General features: G+C 43.0%; 1 protein-coding gene across 1 annotated transcript in view; it reads right to left on the reverse strand.

The window, feature by feature from the left end:
* The window catches only part of LOC146182593 (uncharacterized), a 90,061-nt gene that overhangs the window by 14,175 nt on the left and 50,534 nt on the right, over window positions 1-25,352 (reverse strand). Inside the window, exons 2-6 of the mRNA XM_084609565.1 lie at window positions 20,565-20,613; window positions 12,520-12,546; window positions 4,998-5,063; window positions 2,324-2,353; window positions 1,264-1,317 (exon numbers count right to left, since the gene is read on the reverse strand). Of these exons, the coding sequence (XP_084465691.1) occupies window positions 1,264-1,317; window positions 2,324-2,353; window positions 4,998-5,063; window positions 12,520-12,546; window positions 20,565-20,613 (226 nt within the window). The remainder of the gene's footprint in view (window positions 1-1,263; window positions 1,318-2,323; window positions 2,354-4,997; window positions 5,064-12,519; window positions 12,547-20,564; window positions 20,614-25,352) is intronic.

Consider the following 25,352-nt stretch of genomic DNA (forward strand, 5'->3'; position numbering starts at 1 on the left):
GTTTAGTTCATGGTGTTTAACGCCCCAAAGGGACTCAGGCTATGAGAGAAGCCGTAGTGGAGGGCTCCGTAAATTTCAACCCCCTGGAGTTCCTTAACGTGCACTGACATCGCAAAGCACACGTGAACCTTGCTTTTTGCCTCCATCCCGCGTCCGGGTGCAGCAGCCGACTTCCCTAAGCACGGAGCGTCGTAAGGGAAGTTAAGTGCTTGCTGCCATCATGTGCACAGAAAAAAGTAAATACTATTGTGTAGGCATCAAAACCCAGCTGATTTTCGCCGAGTAGCGCATCACAAGACTGACTGCAGAAACGCGGTCTATAGTCTTCAGTCCGCGACTGTACAGGCAGAAATTAGCTTAAAGGCCAGCTGTTGAAATCACGCCGTAAGCTGGTGAATAGAAACGTTTAAGGAGATATTGGTTTTACCTTCAGAAATTAGACAAAAATATTTGCGCAGAATTAGAACGTATACCCAGAAATTCAATTCAGATGCCAATAAACAGCGCCACGCAAACACTGCGTTCTTCTGGCACTCTTGCTGCTTAACTTCGCAAAATGAGTCAATGGGTACGACACGTGCGCGGGTGCTATTTTGGGTGGGTGGTGGGAATGAAACGCTTGTGAATAATGAAATGGTGTCGTCGGGTACGGTATAGGTAAAAGAGCTTAAGAACTGCGAAGTTTGCCACAATCGAAAGGTTAAGATGAGCTTTAACAAAGTGCAGTAGCTTGCCAAAGTCTTTCACATAACCATATCGGGCTCATGTGGTGAAATTTCCCAGCGATTTTGAAAAAAAAATGCACCATTAAAAAACATGACATTAACATGTCGTTGCGCGCTTTGCATAGTGGTATTGGCTGGTATATAATTCTTTTCTTTTTTGAGAGAGAGAGCGAGAGAGAGAGAGAGAGAGAGATTAGGAGAACAGAAGTCAAATTTTAGAGATGATGCCGCGTTTTGGCAGATGTTAAATATGTATGCAATACTCGTCTCGTCTCACAGGGCGAATTGCGTTGAGGAGACGGACACCTTTGACAATATTTGTTCCATGTACATATTAGGCAAGTCGCAGTCTAGAGGTCACAACGACAGCTATGCCTGTTCCACACCTCTATGCCCAAAATGACGCAATGGTTCGCAAGTGAATGGAAAACTAACTCGAACTAAGCGATTGCTTTTGCGGAGCGGCGCTGTTTAATTCATCGATCAAAGCGAGGAATTGTCATCTCGTCTTCAAGTAAGCTTTATTAGATTGTCTTACCTGCTGCTCGCGGCGCTGTGCCATTAGTGGCCGCTGCAGCAGCTGGAACCAGACCTGTAAAACATGATCCAAATATGTTTATTTCAGTTGTCTACCATAAGAGAACGAAAAAAATTCGATGCAGAGAAGAAATCTATGGTTTGTGTGACAGTATATTCAGACCTGTGTGTTAGAAATAAGAAAAGCCGATGGTGCGCCTTTAGAGAAACAGAAAAGCAATAACGGAAAAAAAAGTGCAGTAGCTTAAGACTCCTTAACTGCAGGTACGATAGGATTCGAGTATTGAGCTCCCTTCCTTTGTGTGTTTACGTAATTATCTTGCTGCGTTTGTGAGCACCTAACCTGATTCCCATTGATAGTTGAAGCATTCATGTCTTCTGGGTGTCCAAGGAAACATTTTATAATTTAACTACTGTTGGGGGTTCTACACGGCATTGCTTATTCGTGGTCATACCACTTCAATGATATCATCACTGTCTCGACCTATCAGGCAATTAATCCATTATTTAATTAGAATTCTGGGGGTAGTGCTGTATCATTGCACAGTTCTTCTCGTGTAACCTCTACGGCGTTATCGCTGCCATAAGCAGTCATGAAAATTTGTCTCTGACAACGGCGGAGTTTTTGTCTGATGAGAACTGCAATGTTATTGCAATAAAGCGCAAGTTTCGAGCAAATGCAAACTCAATTGTTGGTTACAAAACCTGCCTGAACGTCTCTTTTTCAAATTTCATCAAATGACTGGCTGAAAAAAAAAAAAACGAAAGGCTTAATTGTGACAGTTTAGAATTGTGGGCTTGTACCATGTGGATTCGATTTTTTGTGTATGTGTTATTTGTGTCACATTAATTAAAACAGCGTCAACTTCAGGTCACGTTGCACGCATGTGTGTTGATACCACTGCAGTGCTGCGCGTATAAAATGGTGTGTCGATCTGCAATAAAGTATTTGGTAGTCAGCGATGTGCTTGTTCTCTTCGTTCTCGATGTCCTCTCTGTTTCTGCTACAGCCAGCGTTCATGAGCAAACAACCCGGCTCAGGACATTACTGAATAAATTACCTTTAGGACTGCAGGCAGCAGCGTCGCCAGCTGAAATAAAAAAAATATATATATAACTTGCTGCTTAAGATACATATCAAGGCAGAATATATTTATCAGCATTGAAAACTGTCACACCCACACACCCACCCACCCACCCATCCACACACACACACACACACACACACACACACACACACACACACACACACACACACACACACACACACACACACACACACACACACACACACACACACACACACACACACACACACACGCACGCACGCACGCACACACACACACACACACCTATATATATATATATATATATATATATATATATATATATATATATATATATATATATATATATAATGCATCTATATATATATATATATATATATATATATATATATATATAATGCATCTATCCATGCGTTTGGCTGTTTGGTTTGTTATTTATCGACTTATGTATGCATTTTTTCAGCTGTCTCACAGTTTGGCTTGCACAACGTGCGGCTGCGTTACGTTATCTCAGGTTGTGGACTAACGGTGATAGGCCGGCTCGCAATGAAAGTGAGCCACTGCTGTGGTTTCCCACGGGGCATGCTTTCATTAGTTCGCAGGGGTCAAACAAGAATTAGCCGCTGTTCAACGCCGCCTTAACTGATACTGGTTGAGAAGGGCATGGCTTTGCTTGGCTTGTAAGAAAGCAACGCAGAGTTTGCCAGAAAGTGCTTCTTCCCGAAAAAAAAAGTGGTTGGTTTTAGGAACGGAAATGTGCATTGTCTGTCCCACAATAAACGGTATTCAATTAGAGCTACATATGTCGTAGGTTTGAATCAATATCGTAAACCAGCCTCTAACTTCACTAGAGAATGGTGCTAAAAGAGAAATTAGAAGAATCTTTATGGGCACCCTGAATGGTTAAGTCAAAATTTTTTTGCAAAGTCACGGGATAATTCTGCTACCGATTTCTGCTCGAGCCACTCATGATGGCTTCCGCCTTAAAAAATATAGGCTGAGCTAGGTAACGTTAAGGGCCGTCATTATTTGCGGATCTCAAACGGCAGCTTTCTACTGCTGAATGTTGCTGCACTCTCTCTTTTGTACGCTCTTCTTGGCACGAACATCGTTGGCGCGGCTCTTTTCCCCCTCCGCGTTCGCTTCCTCGCGGGCGCTTCTTTAGCTGCAGCAAGACCTTTCCCGGCTTTTCAGTGGTGGCAGGTCGGCGCTTGCGGCGAGTTGCATTTTTCTTCTAATGTGAACACACTAAATTAATAATCACGCACCAGTCAGCAGCCAATAAATAATAATGTGAAACAAGACGACGCACCGCCAGGTTCATTTTTCTCGTGCCAGACAAGCCGAAACAGCAGATGCGAACTACCAGCGTTCGGTGCACACTTCTCCGGACGAGATGACCGATGATGATGGTGATACAGAGGAAGATGATGATCGCGCATAGTGCTTAGTATAATTACAATTAAATGTAAATATTTATGTATGCGCATGTCCTTCCCGTTCTTGGTATCATGTCTGTTTGTCAGTACTGCTGCCCTATTGTGGTGCAAGTTTTTGCTGGGAGATAGGCGTAGTAAGGCGGTCATTGTCATCGCTTTTCGGCTCTGCCTCTTAGCACTGCTCAGGTAGTGTCAAAAGCGCAGCAAACACACAAACAAACTTGACTGTTTAGCGATAATACTAGCACTAAGGTCAGAAGCTATTTTGCACTAACTTTAATCAGTAGCTAACACTAAATAATGGGCATTAAAATAGCTGGTTGCTGCAAATAAAATTAAAAACCTATACTACTTACCGCATCTTGCATTTTAATTAATGAGAATCACCTGAATTGGCATTATTTCAAAATAGTAATTATCACTAATTACAGTGCTGAATTGAAAAGGAATGGCAACACTCAGAACAAAATTTAGGCGTCATGAAGCGGCCTGTGGTTTTCTCTCATTGCACGCAGAGTCATCAAAATACCGCCTCACGTTATAGACCACAAGATATACATGCGAACCTTGCTTATACCTGAGGCGTGCAGTCATGCCTTGCAAGGCCTCCCAATATAAATAAGCTTCGCGTACCCTGCCGGTAGCCTGTCTAGTTCACAAACTAAACGCAAGGAGTTCGAGTGCCGTAATGTACTAAACTTCTTCATTCAGTTAAACAAGTTACTTTATTAAGCTGTGATTTTGGATCTGCGGCGAGCCTTAATTTTCATTACATGTGATCTCATGCGCATTTATTCCACGACGTTTAACATGAAAGTTGTGGAATATTTGAAATCATTTACGAGTGATGACAGCGACACCAGATTTTCTGCAACATAGAACCTGTACGTTAACGCAGAAAACGCTTTTTTTTTACCGAAAGCGGAACCCTTACTTCCCCCCTTAATTTTTGAAGCTCGTAGCAGCGTGTCCGTCAATGTGGTCTGGTGATCTGTTTGATGCCTCTATCCTGCCAGCTGCTCTCGTGGATCGCAGTGGATCGTTGCGCCTTCCGGGCTCTCCATCAACCACGCTGTAAAAGTGCATTTTTACAAAGGGCCTTGCCAAACGCTTATTTTCTATTATCTCCCTCAGTACACGTAGACTACACCTGCCCCAGTTGTAACGGCTTAGCGGATGCCGTGGTATGCATCACTCGCCACAAACTATGGAAATGCGCCGCTACTTACCGGCTTTCGCCGCTGGAACTGCGGATGCATTCGCTGACGCGGCGGATGGTGCGGTTACATTTGTGGCTGCAGAGAGGGTGCAAACGAGAGGTCAGCTCAAAAAGTGGAACTAATTTTTTGTCTCTAACTCATTTTCACTGCGCCTGACTCCCTAACCATACTACTTCAGGGGCTGCTACAGAGCAATTCGTACAGTAGCATCACGACAGTGTTTCCAGAATTATGAATACGATTTCTTGATCAGGAGTGCGGGAATATCATAATATTGTTACGCGATGACGACGACGAAGTGTTTCCTTTTCTTGCCTCGCGGAAATGACAAGGGGATGGTGTCGAAGTGGGACTGGTTCCGTGTTGCTGCTCGCTGCTATGTCAATTCAAGCTGTGCTGTATATATATACAGTACATCGAGTTTCCACGTAACATCCACATGCGAGAGGTACTGGGATCGATACCCAGCACCTCCACCAAGATGTTACGTGGAAACTCGATGTATTCACTGTATATTTACAGCACAGCTTGAACTGGCATAGCAACGAGCAGCAACACGGAACCAGTCCCACTTCGTCGTCATCACCTTGTCATTTCCGCGAGGCAAGAGAAGGAAACACTTCGTCGTCGTCATCGCGTAACAATATAGAACTAATCCAACTTGCTATGTTTAATACGTCAATGATCTACGTTTAAAATTATTGAAAGCATGAATTTGCTCTATAATTTTCAAATAAGCAGATCACCGTGATGTTCCAGGAAAGCGGGCAATACATTGTTGCGCAGCTTCAGCAGTGCGGCCAGAGCAGGTTCCAGTACACGATGCATAAGCGCCGGGCTGGATGTAAAACGAAGCTGTTGCTGCACTGTGAACACTGCCTGTAAGCAAGCTGCAATGAAGTTTCCATCGTTGCGCTCTGACACGCTGTTTGCCTGAGGGCATCGGCATCAGCGCTCTGTCGATGGCACGCATGAGCTGACTGGCCTAAGTAGAGTACAACAGCTAAGCGAGATTTGTTATCTGCCACACGTATGGTTCAGACGGCGACTAGGCGATTGCAGCGTAGCAATTTTGGGGAGATTTCCAGAATAATGAAATGGAAATTACGCAGCTAGTAATGAGCGAAATTCAATGTAGCTGCTTTAGATATATGTATACGACTAGAGGGGCGTACGCTTACATAAACATAGCATTTCGTGCTGACGCATATCGACTTACAGCGACTGAACCGACGTTCAAAATGACAACAACGGAATAAAACGAATTAGGTGCACCCGGTGACCCCTTTGTTCCTAATGCTAAGTTATGAGAGTACGAGATAAACGCAATAATCTAAGTTATCGATACTTTATAAGATCGATAGCCTTGGCTCTGGCACAAACACAGTTGCACCGGTACAGAGGAGTAATATTACGGGCAAAGTTGCATGGCCTGGGAAGAACTCAACTTAATTGCTGAAAGTTCAAAACCGCCTAACGCTGAAATAATTGCTACCAGAGCCCCTCATTCTTATCTAAATCTCTCATATAAAACGTTCAGTCGCACCAAACTAGGTTATGTACGTTTCCTTCATTTTGCATTCCTGCTAGACTTATCTAATCGACTCATTCGAAGAAGTGCCAAGTCACACAGCCCAATTTATAACATTACGTGACGAACAGAGAATAGATGTTTCAGGCATAAAATCTTTGTTAGAGATCCGCCGCCGGGCTTTCGGCGCATTATCACCCAACGCTGTCTTTTCCGCAACCTGTAATATACGGGAGAAAAGTAAGTGCAAAGCAAATGAACACAAGACAGGAGACAGGACAACGCGGTTCGTCGCTTACACCCCGCGCCATTTTCTTTTTAAAAAGTCATTGGAGTTTTTATCGGTTTTAGGTCACCCTATGTTGAACATGAATTTTATCTTTAGATAATTATATTGCCTTCTTACGTGTACGGTAGCTAATAGGTGGTGTGACGAAGTCTCATGTATATTACGTGTCTCCTGTCTTGTGTTCGTCTGCTTTGTGCTTAATTTTCTCCGGCACGATCATAAACCTACTAGCTCAGCAACAAGTTTTACTTCAGTACCTGTAATATAATTTATCTGACTTTCACAACAGACTTCTGCTGACTTCCACCAAAATATCCCGCGTACCTTTTTTTTATTTCGGCAGCCTAAGTCCTCACCGCTTCCATGGTTTTACTGACACTTTGCACAGTTTGGTCCTGCCAAGCAGCACAAAACAGTGGGACGAGTGGCTTCACTGATTTGAAGAATGCACTCTTAGATCATCGCTACCATAAGGCGATATGAATGCATATAGCCAACGCATTCTGGCGTACTACGTCCGCATTACCAGAGTCCTTCTGGCCAACTTTTATGCAATTTTTCTAAGTTACTTGCACCCTTGCTTATCGCGTAGTGAACACTTGCCGCTGTTCGTGGTATTATGGTGCGCAGTTACAGCTACAAAATACGAACGCAAAGACCCAAACTTCTTTCTTCACACCCCAGCACATGAGCCGCATCGATATTGCACAACCCCTCTATCACCCTCGAACAAGGCTCCACAGCAATGAAATTGTTTTTTCATTAAAAAGAAAAAGAATTGGCAAATCCCACGGCAATGTCTCAGCAATGGTTCGCACTTGCACATAAACGTTCGTACAGATTACCTTTTTTTGCATCCCTATTCACACACGCTTCGGCTTCGATTTCGAAATCCACACACCCCACATTATTATAGCACTCGGATTCACGCTTGTGGTTGTACAAACATCTCTCATAAGCTGACAAAATAGGATAGGGGCCAAAGTTGGAGAGGCAAATATTGGTAGATGGTCGAGAAATTGTGAACCTAAATTCTGAGTCGCATATGGCAAGATGTCCAGGCAAAATATTTTTTACTTTCGTTAGACAAAAGGTGATCTTCATGGGGACGTAAAAGTAACGGTCTTATTTGTGAACAATTAGTAGTGCTATCTGGTATGGCTAAGTAGCAGTGCTAGTTAGAGGGGCTGCTTATTAGTAATAATGACACGTTTAATTTTAACTAGATATTGCTGTTATGCAATCTGTAGGTGCTGTCTAATGTAACGTATGAGGCAGTCGCACAATGCCTATGCGCTACATGATCGCTGTTGCCACGTGAGTTCTTAAAAGTGGCATTAAGAGGGCATCAAAGATTCTTCAGTGTCTAGCTTCCTTTGACGTTTCCTTGTATAAGGATGGGACTTAATAACTGCACTGGATACATGCATTCCTGTCCTTAGGTACTGTAATCGTGTCATGGGGCCCACTGCAGTCTCTTCAGTTCCTTGCAGTTTACTTCTATGCTTCTTGAAAGGAAACGCAACGACTATGGCGAAAGTAAATTAAAAAAAGAAACTATTTTGACGCCATTGTTATAAAGTGACGAGCGTCAGTATTCATGTCTTCGTTATTAAAGCTAGTTATTCCAACTGTTTCAAAATTTGGTGCATAACACAGAGACTGTTGAATTAAGTTCTGCAGAATTAGGTGGGACAGGAAGTCTGCAAGCGTTGGGTCATTGTCATTTGGATTAAAATCCCGAATCAAAGAACTTCGCTGCGTTGATTTGAGTAGGACTGCGGCTTGCACGTCCCTAATTGATAGTCGAGGTGATCACCGGACACAAGCTCCTGGGGCCTGCGGCAGTTACAAGGAGCCGGTCCGCATCGCTGGTATCTTGTTGCAAGGCGTCTCGTGCATCCGCAGCCACCTTTTCCGGCCGATGCGCACAAGCTGTGCACTCACAAAGCGACGGCCGCTCGACGTGCTCGGAAACGTTCAAATCAGCCGTGGATAGCGGCAGCGCGCACAAAAGAAGGCGGTACACTCTTTGATGTCGGACGGGCAGCTGTAGACGAAAGGGCTGCGTGGCCATCAACGGCCGACGCTGAGAGCAGCGGCTCCCGGCGGACGCCGTGCTGGCGCAACTGAGCCGCAGATGTTGCGCGTGCCGAGCAGCCAAGGTTGGCGCCTGTGGCTTTTGCACATCGAAACAATGTCTGGTCCGCTCTTGTTCCTTTTGCCTCTCGGGGCGGCACTTCAAGACGGCGAGTCAAAGCGGGTACGCGCGCGTGCTTAAAGAGGCAGCGGCCTCCTTCCTCTTTCACGGCTGTTTTTCACCCTAGTGAGGGAAATCACGCGCTTATGGCTGGACATGCGTGTTACGGCGGGAACCCGGAAAGGTCGCTCGCCGTTTTATATAGCGTGTAGCTGTCATGCATTGCACACGCGTTTTGCATCAGCAGCCGCCCTTTCGCGGCGCTAGTGGGTAACTTTAACCACGAAACAGAGCTAAATATCGGCCACATAAAGTGCATGTATTAGCGGTAAGAAGTAAATATTTCATTGGATCTCCTAAGGTATCAGTAATAAAATTCATTAAACGAGTGACGAATTGCTTCCTCTTCTACATTTTGCGATTCGGAATCAACCAGCGTCAATTCTTCATTACACTTCCTTTAAGTTTATCAGTTTCTATAGCGTATACCCAACGTGTTTGGTAATAAAATTAGTGTTTGGAGTAGGTGCTTGTGTATCTGCTTTGCCATCTACGTCCTTGGCGCTGCTAATTTCAAAAAGCAATGCCCTACCAACGTTTTGTTAATTCCTCCGTCACCAGATGGTCAAACACACACTGCTACGCTGTTTTGTAAGAAAGGCTGTATTCTTCTGAGTGAAAAAAAAAAAGTTTACCAGAGTTTTCAACAAACGTGGCATGCACACAAGTGTCAGAACCTCGGACAATGCTATATAAAAGCGTCATCGCCGTTTGCGTTATGTACGCACTGATTGTTTTGCATATATGAGCACTTCCGTTGCGTTGAACAGTAAGCCAATTTTTCAGTCTACTTTCAAAAGTGGCCAGTCTAAAGTACGCACAAGATGAAGGTACATGAATACAGGGAGAGCGCTCTCACGTCTTCTTTGTGCTGTTTTTAGCGCTGTGATTTATTTTGCATTGTACAGCCGTCTAGCTGAGTTTACCAGTATTACATATATTAATCTTTTGGAGCAAGCCAAGAAAAACAAGAAAAAAAATTGATGCGCTCGTCTGTGAACCTCACTTGGATTGCGTTTTCCAGTTTCGTACAGCGCAATAAAATATTGTTACGAAGAAGAAGGTCGGCAGTGGCGCGAGAGGAGCCCTCGCGCTAAGCCAGCCATTACATCATCCTTCACCATGTCACCATGTTGCGCCGTTCTCTTGCATGCCGCCACGTAACATTTTGATTGGAGGTGCGGCATATGTCATCCCCGTCCTCGCCTTGAAGCATCGACGCCATCTTTACGCCGGAACCATCGACCGAGAGCCCTGGGATATCGCCGTGCAGCTTCGCCCCAGCCCTTCTTCCCCAGACCCGACCAACTACCTCCGCCAAGCCTCCAGCCCGGACCTGAAGACGAGACGCATACATGAACTGACCAGAGACCAGACCAGAGCAAAGACCCGACGGACCCGAAGAGCCGAAAGACAAGAACACGCAACCCTCGTTCCGCCCAGCCGCCCGACGCGAGTTCGAGTCATAGGTCTTATGGAGCGTATTGCCGTTCCCCGACAACTGCAGCAACGGAAGTGCCGGGTGTGTTAGTGAAAAATAAAACACAACCTTACGTTTTCTTCCAGCATGAAGCGCAGTACGGAAATTGAAATGCACTAATAATAAAGTAGTGTTCTGGATTAAAATTACTTAGTGTGAAGAGTGTAATACATCAGTGGCGTCCGTCGCGCCATCTTTGCTACGTCGAATAAGTTAACTTGAAAAATCGCCGTGGCGAAAATCCGAAAACAAAAAAAGAGTTTAAAGCATGTTAAAATGCGGTTGTTGCTGAGAGCTGTCTTTGAACGCAACCTAAAGGTAACATACACTCACTGAAGACAGGAATTGATACTGTGAAGGTAATTGTATAGTGGAACCGTTGTCATACCGTCACATCCTGGCTGCGTTCGCGGGTGTTTTAGCTGCTGTTAAGAACAAAAACATGGTATTATACAACTTAAAGGGGAACATATTCCAGGAAGTATGGTTGTAATTTATTAGAATGGTATGAATTAAAAAAGTGAAAATGTGTACGTACTGGAATTGAGCACATGTCTTACAATCAGGTACCTGCAGTGCATCCACTGCGCCACAGAAGCGACGGATGGTGCGGTCTTTAAATGCGCTCTTATTCGTTTTGATTCAACGCATTAAAGATGGCACGACGGACGCAACTGGCATGATCAGAGGATTACTGCAAGCAATTTTAATCCAGCAAACTATTTTATTGCGTATGCATTTTAGTTTATGCACTGCAATGTATACTCAAAAAGCATATAGCTTTATTGACTTTCTTTTTGTTGTGTTTTATTTTTGAGTGAGGCCACCCGGCACTTTCGTTGTTTCAGTTTTCAAAAAATGGCAATGCTTCGGTGTTGTATGGCTGAAGAGCTCCAGGGGAGGCGGATCACCCAAGCATCATCGTGGTCATCATCATCGTGGTAGCAAGCGCATCATTCTCTTCTATCTTTTCTTGAACATCTACACTGTCACGTCACAATCGACTTGAACGAACCGATCGGGACGATCGCTCGGTGGCCCCGGGAAGATCGGCAGTGGCGCGATCCCTCGCGCCATTAATTTATCCTTCACCATGTCGCAATGTTGTGACGTTCTCTTTCTTGCCGCCACGTAACAATATTAAAAAGCAAGATGCTGCTCACTTGGAGGCAACCACATGTTTTATTTTGAACTTTGTGCTATTCGCATATAACTGCAGGTAAAATAGATGACAGGATTGAAGTGATCAATTGTGTATGGTTCCAAGAGAGGGGGTGGGCATGCATGTACTTCAGTTCTCAAGGAAAACTGTCCCGTTTTCTTTATACAAGTTTTGTGTCCCTGACTAACCACAGAGTCAGTACCTTAGCGGTTATCAAATAGGACCGTGCCTGTTTCTTGTATGCAAGCCGAACAGGCAACGTCGTAGTTCTTCACCGCTTTCTGTGAATGCCATGGTTTATTTTGGAGAAAAATAAGTTGTACCCACATCGCGTAAATTTCTATTCTCTATGCGGCAGCAGCTTGTGGTTACTGGCCCTTGTGGTTACAGGTTATTTCTAAAACTAGCTGTCATGTACTGCTCTGAGCTATGCAAATAACTATTTTAGGCTCTGGTTATACCCCGTGACAAGCATATTTCTTCATAGGCCGCTTCTTTATTTGGTGTTAATTAAAGCCGTTAATTAAAAATAAGGCCAATGCAGCAGCTGGGAGTCCCGACAACTGCTTTTGGAGTAATTGCTGACGAAGAATGGCAGTCTGCGTGCAATACCTGTTAGCGTTTAAGGCAGGGAGTGTTCCAGCTCACTTCTCAGTTAATAATGCTTGCGACGAGGCTACACATGGTCCTCCATGAGTTGACTTTGTCGTAATACATGAAATGCACTCCGTAACTGTCTTTCATCTTTTCAGGAACATACACACAGAAAAATAAAAAAAAAACGTGAATATAACAAAAGGTGTCCTTACCTGCCGCTGCTGCTGCGCTAGTATTTTCTGAAATGTAATTGAAACACTCAAGTTTTAGCAAATATCTCCGTACGTAAGCAACACCAAAAATCACAATTTAAAAGCAGCGGCTAGCAGATTAAATAGCAGCCTGCGAAGGATCTATGGCCACTATGGCCAAAAAAATATATATACTAGAGCTGCCGACTAAGGGCAAGATTTTCTGGTCGACATACACAGCAAGTGAATAGGCAAGGAATAATTATTCTTGGCCACCATATAAATTGTACAGCGAAGACATTCAAGTAATCATATTTGGACCCAATCGTTTTAATTTTATCAAATGTCTGAGGATCCGCTCGATTTGTTTTCTTATTAATCTTGGGGCAAGGAAAAACACACCGAAGCGTCCCACGAACCAACATTTTAAAATAAAAAAATGTTTGCGAACTCTGGCATTGAAAATTGCTTTTAACAAATATGTACAAATATGTTCCATATCAACGAATTTCAGTGCACCGCCACTTTGAGTTCAGCGGATTATTGGAGCCAGATAGCATCACTTCTGTAACTACGCAGCCATTATTTTTCCACGAAAGTTCGTACACGCAAATTTCGACCATAGAACCGAACATTGGAGACTGTGCCGCCGTGCGTGCTACACGGGAAGTACAAAGGAACTAAATCCTGAAAATAAAATATCAGCAAGGATACCCTATAAGCCCCGAGGTTGGAAGGTCTGTTGCCTGGTAGTAATGTGTTGAGGAAAAAGTGATACATCAAACCGCAGGCAACTCGCCAAATTACCGAACTCACGAAGTTAGCCATGATAAGGCAAAAAGTGGAGCGAAAAATGAACACTTGGTGCTTGAGTGATCGTTTAAGCACTGTAAGCATCTACGTTTTCGGTTGCAAAATAAACGGCTTAGGAACCATTTGACAGCTTTCAGTTTACACGGCCTTATGAACATGACTTGCTCCACGTGTAAACCTTAATTTGACGGGTCAGTTATTTCACGACTGAAATATAATTTTTATCGAAACCTCCTCTGGTCGGCCAAACTCATGCTAAAAAAAGGATCACCGACAAAAAAGATTTTATTTTGAATGTAGGCTTTTCGGCTTCCAGACGGAGGGTTTTTCTCTAAATGGAAAAGTCAAAGCACGATGCTTAAGTCCATAGCAGTAATTTCCTGAGGCATCTCGCGTACGTCGGCAGAAGTTTGCTGACATTGGGATTTAACGTGTGTTTTGTTGACTGGATTAGCACAGACCTCAGATTTGTTTCCCGCAAGAGCCAGTTCTGTGCCAATAATTGACGCTTCTTCCAAAACGACCTTGAGCTGTGCGGTTTCCTCGTGGGAAAAAAATAGGCTCTAGACCTGAAATTGAGCCTTAGACCAACGATAAGTACGCCGTGATCTCAGAGAGCGGCTACCGAAAGCACTTCGAGGACGCCGCTATATCAAGTTAGTCGCTCCAATCTGAATCCGTAGGTCCTCCTTGCCGAGCTCGAGGTGCCATCCCTTACGGGTTGGGTCTGAGTAAACCATTGAAGTAAGTTCTTAGCGCATATAATGTACGTGTTTCTCATGTTCTTGCGTGCAAGCTTTGTCAGGAGTGTTTCCCTTGCAAGAACAACCTAAAAAGCATAAATGTATATTCCGGCGTCATTTATGAATTCGCCTTTGCAGATTGCGATTATTCTTGAAAAGAGGAGAACGGGAGCATTTAAAGACGCGTAAGGGATCCGAATAACGACTTCAGAAACAAGAAAGTCGCTTCTTACGCGCTGGAGGAACAAGTGGAAACTGCGTGGCACAAGGTCACTCACGACAAAGCGTGAGTTATAGGCAGAGAAAAGAACTGACTGACACGAGTATATGGAGTCCCTGATTATATAGACAACAGAGCACATGCTAAATTGCAACTTCGGTAATCTACAGCCTACGCGAGATGACTGGGGTGGTTACTGCAGCACACTTAAGCTTTGTGATTTAGTGCAGTTAGTTGCTGGGCAAGTGGGTCGTCCTGATTAAATTTTCAGCATTTGGCAGTTGAGCACTGCGACTGTCTTTATTCTCCTTCCTTTGGAATTGTGCCTATATGCTTAAAACTATGACCTTAAAGCTTCGTGCGTTTTCTTTTTCATTCAGTAAACAAGGCTTATGTGTGGAAGCCGAAACGTCAGCCTTTTAACTTGAAACTCTTTAATAGGCGATCTTTTCCATTTGACTTCCTTCATTTCGATTGTAATCGAGCGTAGCCATCAATAGAAAACCATTCTCAGACTTAACGAGGTCTCGAATTCATCGCGTTGAAAACATGAAACATTAATAGTTACACGCGTTACGTGTCATGCTTACGTGTTGGCGGCGGAAGCTCACACAGTGATGTATCCCACAAACTGAATCCCTCCCTGCTTTTCTTGTACTGACTGCTTTGGTAAATGAATTTCTTGCGCCAATATCCTCATAAAAAAAAAAAAGAAAACAGAACACATGCAGCTGTCTATTGCGTGTGTTCAACAGTCCTATGCGCTATTGCTATTAACTAAACGACCATGTTCAACTACACCAAACATCCGCCTTAATAGAACATGCTTTGTCACATGTTTTGTCGCATGGAGAGAAGGCAACTGCTCTCGACGCCCAAGCCAAGTCATCGGCCGGTCACCCTGTCGTCTGAATAAGTACAGAAGCGCACGTTATCTTCGCAGCACGTTTGGACACTAGAAAGACAGCAACGCGTAGTACATGGCTGTAGTCGGCGAATAAGAATGAGGGAGTACATGAATATTTGGTTCCTTAGTTTGCATCCAAACTAACTACACATTTAATTATGTGATTGATGTCTGCGTGGAAGATCACATTTTAAATGCATAAGACCATTACTCGCAAAAACTGTCTTTGTAGGATGCCCTCTCCAGCCCAAAAGATCCTGTAGCATCACGCCACACGTAGATTAATCGCATCATTTAGCCACTGTGGTCGTGTTTGCCGGTTTGTTTTGCTCTCTTATAGTATGGAACGTTCTCTTGAACAACATACTCAAGGGGTAAGAATGATTCCCTTGAGTGCCTGGCTCTGAGTTGCAATGAGGCAAAAAACGTTAGTCTTACGAAGAACCCCATTCTGGTGAAACAGCTACCCTTATTTCTCGCAGAGATGTCATTAGCCGCTTTTGTACGGGGCATTTTTTTAGCATCTTGCAAAGCTAGGCGGTAACATGAGAAGGCGATAGTGTTCCACACATGAATTTGTCAAGTCACTGGGAGCTTACTCATTCTTCAATCAAGTGTGTCAACGCGTCTATTTTCCACCAGCAGAAAAGAAGCTGTCAGCAAAATGAGCCCGAAATGGCTAGAAAGATCGGAGTGAACCTTTTGAGTTGACCTGCTTCCGTGTCCATGAAAATTCTTCATTTCAGTGCTCTCTTCTTCCTTGCTCTTATCGTACGTTTACTTATCATAAAGGCCTCGTGTCGTTATCATGAGACGTATGCTGCTGGTGAACCGCCCCTCTTTATCCCTCCAAATAACTGCGTCACTGCGCCAAGTAAAGCGACGTTGTCGCCTCATTCTCATCCCTGAGCTGACGCTTTGTCGCCTCCTGATACCCTTGTCTTGTCGTGGAATACAGACCTTAACACAAGGCCCCATCGGCTATGTTGCCCTCGCATTACTCGCAGAGTTCAACCACGAGGCATCATACCAGGCATTTGTTCCGTGACCCCCCAATTCTGCTCGTTCTCTCTTTCTTAAGGTTGCATGCATAATGTTCCTCTTCATAGCTCACTACGTAGTCCCTAAATTACGTTTAACACTTCTCCCTAGCCCCGCTGTTTCCGCTTCATAGGTGAGCAACGACAAGATACAGTTGTTATACACAGAGAGAGAACATTTATTTTTCAAGTTCTTCACCAGCATCGCACTCGACCATATGTTTGTTGTCCTAGTTATTTCACTCCCTTAGAATACATATACTGGCGCTACCTGCCCAGTAGATGCATTCCTTTACAGTTTAACATGCTTCGCTTTCTGTCGTAACGTCTTCTCTAGCAAGGCTGTTTTAATAGTTTTGTGCATAAACATTTCAGATCCCTAAGTTGGGCTTCGCTGCTCGAACTTATCGATCCAATTTCGTATTTCTTCCCCTTGTTTACTTAGGAAGCAAGGGTCAACAGCTAATCGTTAACTTCTAACGCGTACTCCTTTCTACTTCTTTTTCATAAATTCTTCACCATTGTGATTCCTTAAATTCCTTCTGAAACGCACGGTAGTGCAGACCTCGCGTGAAGTCTGTTCATTCATAGGGCATCCTTGTATTCATTTAGGAGATTGTGTATAGAGGCCTTGCATCACTAAAAAGTATTGAAGATTGCAACATCGAGGATCGAGGCGGTTTCCAAAAGGCAAACAGTTAACAAATTGCAATCAATGTTCGCTTTTCACACATGTAGGGAATTAATATTGCGCTGTAGGAAAGTTCTTCAAAAGAAATCAAGTGCACAGAGACGTCTCAAGACAGTCCGAACAGCATTAGCGCCACGGCACCCAGTTCCATCCAGTCATGAAGCTGTTACGTCCACACTCTTGCATGCTCTTTAACCTCAGGGCCTCGCACTTTTTGCAGTAGCTGTATTGAAACGTACCACTATTCAAACTATTTTAATGCTAGTTGAAAACAACCTTTTTATTCAAAGGCGGTCTCTCTAACCTATGCATTCAATTTTTTTCTCCTTAAATTCCAGTTTTCTACTAATGAACTTTGGAATGCAATGAAAAAGCAATTAGGACTAGTAATTACTCCGTAGATGAGTACACGTCGTGTAAAGACCACGGTGCAAAAAGCGTAGTCAGCCAAATTGCGATCGGGGGTGAAGTAAATGGTCGTTCAGAGACAATAGTCACTTTCGTGAACAATTAAAGATGAAGAAATGAAAGGTTCTTCTGGTAAGGCAACAAAATGCATACAACGCCTGCTTTTTCACCTTTTCTAGACCACGCATTTTCGCCCATCCGAAAAATGAGAAAACAACTGCTTTTGACTGCGCTGCTATCACTCTCACGTGTAGAGAGAAGGAAAATGAAAAAAAAAAAAAGAGATGTGAAAGCAAATACAACCGCCGAAGCGATGAAGCAGCAACAAGGTACCCCCGTGTCTTCTGGCATGCAGATAACATGCAAACGTGAGCAAGGAACACTTGCTAACGTGAAATTCAGCTTGTTACGGCGACGCTCGCAGCATCAATATTGCTGAAATGTTACGCTGATGAGGCATGCACCAGTGGTACAAGTGAGAAGCATTCTATTACAAAAAATTTGACCGTACTAGACACGAACTTGGAACAAGCTTTACGAATGCACAATAGTTTCGCAAAATGACCGAACAGCGACTTCTCGGAAACATGGCAGCTTTTAGTGCTTTTGTAACACGCTGTCTCTTTCATTGTTATACACTGTCTGTCGCGGTCGAGCACAAGTTCGGCGCCACCCTCGTACGTGCTCCCGTCGACGCTTCCGCGTGCTATACTGTCCACATTCTCTGTGCGTGGTCGCGTACATGAAGTGTCCTTACTGTTTGCATCCGCCACAACAGCCTGATCGAAAATGCGTGACAATTGCTCTAAGCAGGTATACGTTGGTGCACGGTATGTCATCTCTGGGCGTTTAGAAGTAACATCAAGAAAAAGATTATTATGGTATTCTTTTGGTGATAACGTTGCGGCAGTCTTTCTGTGGTGAACAGCACGCATGTATTCCTGCAGTGGTGTAGTCTAGTTGTTGTAACAGGGTTACGCCGCTCAATTTTGCTATATTTTTTAACGAATTATTACCCAGGGTAAAAATAGAGAAAGAAGATGGCTACCCGGTATGAAAGAGCACAGGGCAAGAAACATTTGTTTCACTCGTTGACCTACTTTTTTCTCCACCACCCTCGTCCCCTCCCCTTTTCCTAGCTTTATTTCTTCGGAAACAAAAGCGTATTTAAAACCCGCCAGTAGTGATCGCGCCGCCCAGATGACGACAAGTCGAAACGTTGGCTCGACTTGCAAACTGAGGCTTCCCCTCTACCCTTGTTCAACGAATTAGTAGTTGCAATAACGTAAGGGACGAAAACCTAGTTAGCAATGACTCATTTTATACTATATTAATCATTATCAAGAGTCGATACCCTTAGGAGTTGGGATTGTGGCAATGCGAGAAAACAATCAACTTCACTTTGGCCTGATTAAATCTCGCATGGCAAAGCAGAGTGATGAGGATGGGATATCATTCGAGCGTTTACCGTGATGCCATCGGACTGTATATGTGAGGATCTTACTATCCCATTCTCGAGATATAAGTGCCTTAAGCGAATCCCTAATTGTTCGGGACTGCGCCAGCGGTATGTTCAGTGTGAGTGTTTGATGTTAGGCATTTGAGTGCTCTATTATAAAAAAATGAAGAGTAATCGGCACCTAAATTTTATGCTAGCTTAACGTACCTACAAGCTGTTTCACACTTAGCAGTGGCACGGGAGCCTCTCAGCGCCGTGCTTTCATAGCCGTTTCCGCCGTGAGCCGGTAAAAATGGGTGGCACCAAGTGCACGCACGGAAATAGCAGCCAATAATGATTATTACGCATCCGCATTCGTCGCGGATTCTCCGAGGCTTGCGCTGGCAGTGCATCACAAATTGCGACGGCTACGTGCTCCAATTTTCCCTTTAAATGTGAAATGGCATTTGAAACCAGTCTGCAAAATCGCTTCTGCTCAAACAAAATCTGAGAAAATGGTGTCACCCCTTATCATCTGACCCATTTATTGCACATAGTCTGAGTTCATCAGCCATTTTCGGCATGGCCTGCGAGTTTGTGTTCGGGCCTTACCGAGCTTCTTGACAATGCCTCTGGAGGTGTTATCCTGAAACTGTTGATTCCGGCAACATTTTAAATCCTTCCAAAAACGATCAATTTTCATATAGAAGAAATAATAGCGGACGTCATAATGTTTCACACTACCAGTAAGAACTGCTGTGTGGCGCTGTAAAGTGTTTCTTCTCTCACGAGCTGGAATGTTTACTAAAGGACACTCAGATATACTGGATATGAATGTTTCTCTTTTATGGTTCACAAGCTGCTATTTGCTGAGAGTAGAAGGGTGCACCTCGCTTTAATTCAGTGTTTGAGAGATACATGCTATTTTAGTACACTAGGGAATTCCAAATACACACGTTATGCGTGTCTGCATTGACTAAATACCGAAAGAAGGCCTGAAATCACCTGGAAGGCTTAGCAGTAGTTAATAATTTCTTTCTGTAAGAAACGGCGCCCTATTTTCTGCAGCATTTATGAGATAACTAGAGACGTGTAATTGGTAAAGATCGTGGCCCATTTTTCATAGCACACTTTTTTCAGAGTAGCATGAGACCTTTAAGCCTATAGGAAGCTTTCACTGCCTACAATATATTTACGTTTAACTTTATACGCGAGCTTTATGTAGTAATGAGCTAATTCCCAACAGTTGCCATAGTGATGAGAAGAGACAAGGAACTTGGGCGCTGACACGCGCTTAATCTTTGCAGCGTTCATTTTTCCCTTTCACCTGCCATGCCTTCTCTGTGAATTTGTTTGGGCAGACCCCAGAGCAGTCAAGTCATGAAAGGTAATCGTTGCAGGCAAATAAAAGAATCAGCGGAAAAAAGGCGTACCTAGCTATGATGTTCGTAAAATATGACCTATAATTAACATTGATCCCAACACGGATGATTTAAGCAGCGCATATATTACGCATTAGTTGCGTTGTAGATGAATTTTCACACTTTTGTTGAGTGAATAAGACTCAGTTTTCAGGATCATCAGGTTAGTAATATATGAATAGGACAAATTTTTGAAAGCGACAGCTAAATAATTGATAACGGTTTCAATTGCTTGGGTATTTGTACATCAACTCAGAAGCTCGGTTTTAGTGCACTTTTGTCAATTGCATGGGAATGACTACAAATATAGGAGCTTGTTTCGTGCTCCCCATGCTTAAAAAAAAGCAGTAAGTGCAACAATGTAGAAAATATCTAGGATGCTTACGTAAAAGGCAGAGAACCAGGACTGCAACGAGTGCTACCTTGAAGGATTCCTGAAAGCAATGAAACGAAAATAAATAAAGAGAAAATAAAGAGATATACAAAGAGAAGCAAAGACAAGGATGTCATCTCAGCAGCACCCAGATGTCTATGTAAGTGGTTACACGCGAGAGAGAGTCATTAGGAGAGAGAATATAATGACGTTGTTTTGCTGATGCAACATATGAAGCACACCTATTTGCTGTCCAAAATTCACGCTTGTGTGTAAAGAGGCGTTTGAACGCATCCTGAACTCGACCTTGATTTTGCGCTCAAAACTGAGACTGCTAAACTACAGAGCTCTCAATAGGTGGCATTTTATGTACGTAGGCGCGAATCGGGGAAACAGCGTAAGGTGATCTTCACCGCCGTCAACGATCAGTGCACGTTTCAGAACAAGCCGGCTTTCATATAATATAAAGAAAGCGCATCACTATTTTGTGCAATAATGATTTTCACTCACAAGAACTGAAATGAATTAACAATGGAAATTTGTTGTCTGCAATTCAACACTTCACAAGTCTTGCCCTCTACTTCTGAGCCGCCAATGGGCAGCTCAAGTGTCTTCTTGTCATATACAATTAAAAACGATACCCTAGAACAACACTGCTACACTGCTCTCAATAAAATCTACCAAGATCCGATTTTAGGCATTGCTAGATCTGTGTTATAATCGCAATTGCCTATCATGCTTATTGTATGCTGAGAAATTTAAAGCATGTCGCTGGAACAAGATTTTATTTCCGTTACTGCGAATGGCTGCAGCACAAAAAAAAACAAACCTCGCAGGTCATCAGCAGGCTGTGTAAATTTTTATTTATGAAATGTATATACTGCAGCCTTTTAAAGGGCATTAGTGGGAAACGGTGCTGAAATATGAGCAAGGAAATCAATGGACATAGATAACTATAAAGTAAATCAGACAAAAAGGTCTATGCGTTTTTCTGCATAATAAGCCTACAACAACGCAATAAAGACACTTGTTAGCCCGAACGCGAATTTTCTCGCGGGACAGATGTGACTGACAGATGTGAATGCCCATACATTTTTGTGCTGTATATTAGGTTGTGGCTAGGTACTGTGACTGGGTATGCATCGTACTTCCTGCGTTATTTTTGACATCATTAGAAAGTGTCTTTGATACGTTATGCCCACACATTTTTGTGCTGTATATTAGGTTGTAGCTAGGTACTGTGACTGGGCATGCATCGTACTTCCTGCGTTATTTTTGACATCATTATAAAGTGTCTTTGATACGTTATGCCCACACATTTTTGTGCTGTATATTAGGTTGTGGCTAGGTACTGTGACTGGGTATGCATCGTACTTCCTGCGTTATTTTTGACATCATGAGAAAGTGTCTTTGATACGTTATGCCCACACATTTTTGTGCTGTATATTAGGTTGTGGCTAGGTACTGTGACTGGGTATGCATCGTACTTCCTGCGTTATTTCTGACATCATTAGAAAGTGTCTTTGATCGTTATGCCCACACATTTTTGTGCTGTATATTAGGTTGTGGCTAGGTACTGTGACTTGGTATGCATCGTACTTCCTGCGTTATTTTTGACATCATTAGAAAGTGTCTTTGATACGTTATGCCCACACATTTTTGTGTTGTATATTAGGTTGTGGCTAGCTACTGTGACTGGGTATGCATCGTACTTCCTGCGTTATTTTTGACATCATGAGAAAGTGTCTTCGATACGTTATGCCCACATATTTTTGTGCTGTATATAAGGTTGTGGCTAGGTACTGTGACTGGGTATGCATCGTACTTCCTGCGTTATTTTTGACATCATTAGAAAGTGTCTTTGATCGTTATGCCCACACATTTTTGTGCCGTATATTAGGTTGTGGCTAGGTACTGTGACTGGGTATGCATCGTACTTCCTGCGTTATTTTTGACATCATTAGAAAGTGTCTTTGATCGTTATGCCCACATATTTTTGTGCTGTATATTAGGTTGTGGCTAGGTACTGTGACTGGGTATGCATCGTACTTCCTGCGTTATTTTTGACATCATTAGAAAGTGTCTTTGATACGTTATGCCCACAGATTTTTGTGCTGTATATTAGGTTGTGGCTAGGTACTGTGACTAGGTATGCATCGTACTTCCTGCGTTATTTTTGACATCATTAGAAAGTGTCTTTGATCGTTATGCCCACACATTTTTGTGCTGTATATTAGGTTGTGGCTAGGTACTGTGACTGGGTATGCATCATACTTCCTGCGTTATTTTTGACATCATGAGAAAGTGTCTTTGATACGTTATGCCCACACATTTTTGTGCTGTATATTAGGTTGTGGCTAGGTACTGTGACTGGGTATGCATCGTACTTCCTGCGTTATTTTTGACATCATGAGAACGTGTCTTTGATCGTTATGCCCACACATTTTTGTGCTGTTAATTAGGTTCTGGCTAGGTACTGTGACTGGGTATGCATCGTACTTCCTGCGTTATTTTTGACATCATTAGTGAGTGTCTTTGATCGTTATGCCCACACATTTTTGTGCTGTATATTAGGTTGTGGCTAGGTACTGTGAGTGGGTATGCATCGTAATTCCTGCGTTATTTTTGACATCATTAGAAAGTGTCTTTGATACGTTATGCCCACACATTTTTGTGCTGTATATTAGGCTGTGGCTAGGTACTGTGATTGGTATGCATCGTACTTCCTGCGTTATTTTTGACATCATGAGAAAGTGTCTTTGATACCTTATGCCCACACATTTTTGTGCTGTTAATTAGGTTCTGGCTAGGTACTGTGACTGGGTATGCATCGTACTTCCTGCGTTATTTTTGACATCATTAGAAAGTGTCTTTGATCGTTATGCCCACACATTTTTGTGCTGTATATTAGGTTGTGGCTAGGTACTGTGACTGGGCATGCATCGTACTTCCTGCGTTATTTTTGACATCATTAGAAAGTGTCTTTGATCGTTATGCCCACACATTTTTGTGCTGTATATTAGGTTGTGGCTAGGTACTGTGACTGGGTATGCATCGTACTTCCTGCGTTATTTTTGACATCATTAGAAAGTGTCTTTGATACGTTATGCCCACACATTTTTGTGCTGTATATTAGGTTGTGGCTAGGTACTGTGACTGGGTATGCATCGTACTTCCTGCGTTATTTTTGACATCATTAGAAAGTGTCTTTGATACGTTATGCCCACACATTTTTGTGCTGTAGACTAGGTTGTGGCTAGGTACTGTAACTGGGTATGCATCGTACTTCCTGCGTTACTTTTGACATCATGAGAAAGTGTCTTTGATACGTTATGGCCACACATTTTTGTGCTGTTAATTAGGTTGTGGCTAGGTACTGTGACTGGGTATGCATCGTACTTCCTGCGTTATTTTTGACATCATTAGAAAGTGTCTTTGATCGTTATGCCCACACATTTTTGTGCTGTATATTAGGTTGTGGCTAGGTACTGTGACTGGGTATGCATCGTACTTCCTGCGTTATTTTTGACATCATTAGAAAGTGTCTTTGATACGTTATGCCCACACATTTTTGTGCTGTATATTAGGTTGTGGATAGGTACTGTGACTGGGTATGCATCGTACTTCCTGCGTTATTTTTGACATCATGAGAAAGTGTCTTTGATACGTTATGCCCACACACTTTTGTGCTGTATATTAGGTTGTGGCTAGGTACTGCGACTCGGTATGCATCGTACTTCCTGCGTTATTTTTGACATCATTAGAAAGTGTCTTTGATCGTTATGCCCACACATTTTTGTGCTGTATATTAGGTTGTGGCGAGGTACTGTGACTGGGTATGCATCGTACTTCCTGCGTTATTTTTGACATCATTAGAAAGTGTCTTTGATCGTTATGCCCACACATTTTTGAGCTGTGTATTAGGTTGTGGCTAGGTACTGTGACTGGGTATGCACCATACTTCCTGCGTTATTTTTGACATCATTAGAAAGTGTCTTCGATACGTTATGCCCACATATTTTTGTGCTGTGTATTAGGTTGTGGCTAGGTACTGTGACTGGGTATGCATCATACTTCCTGCGTTATTTTTGACATCATTAGAAAGTGTCTTTGATACATTAGGCCCACACATTTTTGTGCTGTATATTAGGTTGTGGCTAGGTACTGTGACTGGGTATGTATCGTACTTCCTGCGTTATTTTTGACATCATTAGAAAGTGTCTTTGATAAATTATGCCCACACATTTTTGTGCTGTATATTAGGTTGTGGCTAGGTACTGTGACTGGGTATGCATCGTACTTCCTGCGTTATTTTTGACATCATGAGAAAGTGTCTTTGATACGTTATGCCCACACATTTTTGTGCTGTATATTAGGTTGTGGCTAGGTACTGTGACTGGGTATGCATCGTACTTCCTGCGTTATTTTTGACATCATTAGAAAGTGTCTTTGATCGTTATGCCCACACATTTTTTTCTGTATATTAGGTTGTGGCTAGGTACTGTGACTGGGTATGCATCGTAATTCCTGCGTTATTTTTGACATCATGAGAAAGTGTCTTTGATACGTTATGCCCACACATTTTTGTGCTGTATATTAGGTTGTGGCTAGGTACTGTGACTGGGCATGCATCGTACTTCCTGCGTTATTTTTGACATCATTAGAAAGTGTCTTTGATCGTTATGCCCACACATTTTTGTGCTGTATATTAGGCTGTGGCTAGGTACTGTGACTGGGCATGCATCGTACTTCCTGCGTTATTTTTGACATCATTAGAAAGTGTATTTGATATGTTATGTC

The sequence above is a fragment of the Amblyomma maculatum genome, chromosome 7, assembly GCF_055883805.1.
Source record: "Amblyomma maculatum isolate TAMU_Amacu chromosome 7, ASM5588380v1, whole genome shotgun sequence".
NCBI classification, from domain to species: domain Eukaryota; kingdom Metazoa; phylum Arthropoda; class Arachnida; order Ixodida; family Ixodidae; genus Amblyomma; species Amblyomma maculatum.